General features: G+C 41.0%; 1 protein-coding gene across 1 annotated transcript; it reads left to right on the top strand.

Annotated features, from left to right (window-relative positions):
• Positions 1-1,780: 1,780 nt before the first annotated feature.
• On the top strand, positions 1,781-2,907 carry LOC126475035 (uncharacterized). Its single transcript, XM_050102580.1, has one exon. It carries the CDS (start codon positions 1,796-1,798, stop codon positions 2,489-2,491), a length of 696 nt encoding a protein of 231 aa, XP_049958537.1. The 5' UTR covers positions 1,781-1,795; the 3' UTR covers positions 2,492-2,907.
• Positions 2,908-3,298: the final 391 nt, after the last annotated feature.

The raw sequence follows: 3,298 nt of genomic DNA, 5'->3' as shown, positions 1-3,298 counted from the left end.
TATATCATCTTCTTAGCACTAGTAACATCTTGCTCCAACACTCAGGTAAATTTCTCCCAGCTTTTCCTCTTTTCTTCTGCTACTATTTTCTTACACTTATTTTTACTATCCTGGTATTTCCTTTTACTTTCAGCTGTTTTGTCTCTGTTCCATTCATGCCAGGCTTTCTTCTTTCCTTTAAGTGCCTCCTTCACCCTCTCATTCCACCATGGTGTCTCCTTTTCCTTTACCCTTCCAGACCAGACACTCTGCCACAGGTCTTCTTAGCAGAGCTTACAAACGCTTCTTTGAACCTACCCCATTCCTCTGCAGCACTGCTATACTTGGCGTTAGGGATTTTATGTTTAAGTAACACTTTTCTTGTATCATGCCATCCTTTAGTTTCCACACGTTTATTTTCCTACCCCTTTCTTCCTCTATGTCTTTCAGTTCATCGAATCTCATCTTTGCCACCACTCGATGGTCTCCATCAATAGCTTCTCCTGGGAGTGCAGTTACATCCATCAACTGTGTCCGATTTTTCTCTTCCACCAGAAGGTAATCAATGAATGTCTTCATCCGCCTATCACCCCATCCATATCTCATTATCTTTTGGCTATTCTTTTTACGGAACCATGTGTTGCCACAGTCAGACCGTTTCTTTCACAGAAATCAACCAGTTTCTCTCCTTCCTCATTTTTCCTCCCATATCCATATGGGCCAATTATCTCCTCCTTCCCTAGCCTTTCTTTGCCTACCTGATAATTTAGGTTACCCATTACTATTGCTTGCACATCTGTAATTATACTCTTTAATACCTCTAGAAGATCCTCTATGTTCTCTTCTTTATTTCCTGTTTGTGGTGCATATACTTGGATGAAGTCCTTCATTACATTCCTTGTCCTCAGCCGAATCCTCACCACCCTGTCACTTGTGTATTCTACTGCTTCCACATATATATTGGCTTCCTGTCTGCCACTCCAGTAGCATGTGAAGCCTTTCTTCATTTTCCTTCTTCCTCTTCCCTTCCATATAACTTCACTAAGTCCCATCAGTTATCAGTTCTATTTTCTCCTTTTCCATGAAGTCTATCAACTCTTCCTCCTTCCCAGTAAGGGTCATCTCATTTATGATATCCACCATCATTGTGTTGGTGCCTAGTAGCCCACTTCTCACAGTTCCCCCAGCACCCCAAAAACTGCGTGACGTCTGCAGGGAAGCTAGTTTTTCTGAGGCTGGTTTTGAAGTACCATTTCATATATAGGCTATTATTACGATGGGGTCGCCACTCCCAAAGGCATTTTAGAGCTGCTGCCAGCATATATGTTTAGGCTGCTCCTGACATGGAGAACAGATGGTGTTTGTAGCCGCCCCTCCGCTTTTCCACCGTTGGGACTTGTAAAATCCTCTTCCGCTTTCCAACCGTTGTCTGTCTTCACCTGTTACCCTGTTGAGGGGCCCTTACAGGGTACTACCATCTGGAGTCAGACGAACCCAGGTTTTTTAACGGGGTTGTTACTCTTCCCCCTCCTCCTTCCTCACCACTTGCAAGGTGAGGCCCCGGGCTTGGGACTGGCACTGGCGGTGTTGATTCTATTGGTCAAATAGTCTTACTTAAAAGCTATTATCACCATATGTCCTAGCAATGTAGTACGTCAGTTTGCAACATTATTATTATGTATTTGCCTTGTCTGTGTTGATTATGTGGTCACAATGACTATTACCTGGACAATATCAGTAAATTCATTTCGCTTTGGCTTCGGAAGTTTGAGGTCTAGGCGGATGCTGGCGCTAGCCATTGTGTTGTAATAGGTAGATGACTGGCGCCACTCAGTTGGCGTATCGAATCAGAGATGCCAATAATGTGTGGATTTCAGCAGTGCTTGTGTTCCGTGTTGTGTGGGTGTTAGCTGACATTTCACCTATATCAACAGACTTCACGGATCGCGTAAATTCTGTTGTCAACAACTTTGTCATGGTTATGGACGTCGTCACGTCGTGGGTCATTGTACGGCGTTACGATCAAGATAACAAATGTCCACAAGGAACAGATGGCTTCAGTTCACCACCTATCCCTATACATTTAAATCATGACTCAAATTTTATGGAAATTAAAACGGAAATAAAAAACTGCTTAGGGCTCCCACAAGATGGTTTTGAAGTGATTAAACTAAGGAATAAAGACGGCACGCTAATAACATTGTCAACTTTACTGCAAGGGAACTCTGCATCAAATCCGTACTACTTGGATATTGCTCGCATTCATCAAAATACCCCAGCTTCCCCGCGAGTGGCATTCTCTCCTACGTATATTGAAACAGTGAAAAATAAGCTCGACAGTCTGGAGAAGCGTGTGTCCTGTGTCGAATCGTTAGTTCCAGAACTCCGCACACATCGCTTGGCAACAATAGATCGTACTATGCAACAGCTGTCGTCGAAGGTTAATTTCCTAGATAAAAGGTTGGAAGAGCTCGCGCCCATGGAATGGAAAGCTCATTTTCCGCATACTTGAAGTATTTTATTATGTGTTTGGTTTACACTTAAAGGTAGGGAGCTTTGTGTGTGTGGCTCTTTTTTTTTCACTAAGCTGCATTTCTCGTGACACATCAGTTTGTATATTGATGGTAGATAGCATAGCTTAACGTAACTAATTTGTATTTTACATATATCATTGTAGCTATATGGACACCGAAGTGATGTGTCAGTTACCGTATGTCACGTACTACAGCAGGATGTTGTCGCTTATGCTGAATGATACTAATCTTTACATTGAAAGTCCATCATGTTTCTTGAATTATGGAATTACATAAGTGTTTCAGCATTAATCAAGTACGCCTTTAACCTAGACAACATTTGTAATTGTACGCCTTTAATCTAGACAACATTTGTAATTGTTATCTAATAATAAAGATTTTTTAACGCACTAAATTTTTGTTGTAACGCAAGTACCGGTACCTGACATTCTTTAGAGCCGCAACTGGTGTACACGGGTTATCTCACCTTCGAACCCATCACCAGTTTCGTATTATTATTATTTCAGAGTCTGATAAATTACTTACATTGTTAGTATGATAAATTACTTAGTGTTGTGGCAGCCCTCAGCAATAGTCTTATTTCCTCCACTGCAAATGTGTGTAACAATTTACTGAAAAAATCATTTTGTATTATCTCATTTTATTTTTTTGCAATGCAAATGCTAATTATGAGTTCTGAATGGATGCTAATTAATATTTCCAAGTTGCTGTCAGTGATAGATGTGTCATAATATATTAGCATGGTAATAGATGTTTTGGGATATTACTGTAGATACCACACGTAG

Source organism: Schistocerca serialis, chromosome 4 (assembly GCF_023864345.2).
Source record: "Schistocerca serialis cubense isolate TAMUIC-IGC-003099 chromosome 4, iqSchSeri2.2, whole genome shotgun sequence".
Classification (NCBI taxonomy): Eukaryota; Metazoa; Arthropoda; class Insecta; order Orthoptera; family Acrididae; genus Schistocerca; species Schistocerca serialis.
The sequence above is the reverse complement of the archived record's forward strand: the minus strand, read 5'-3'. Positions and strand labels throughout refer to the sequence as shown.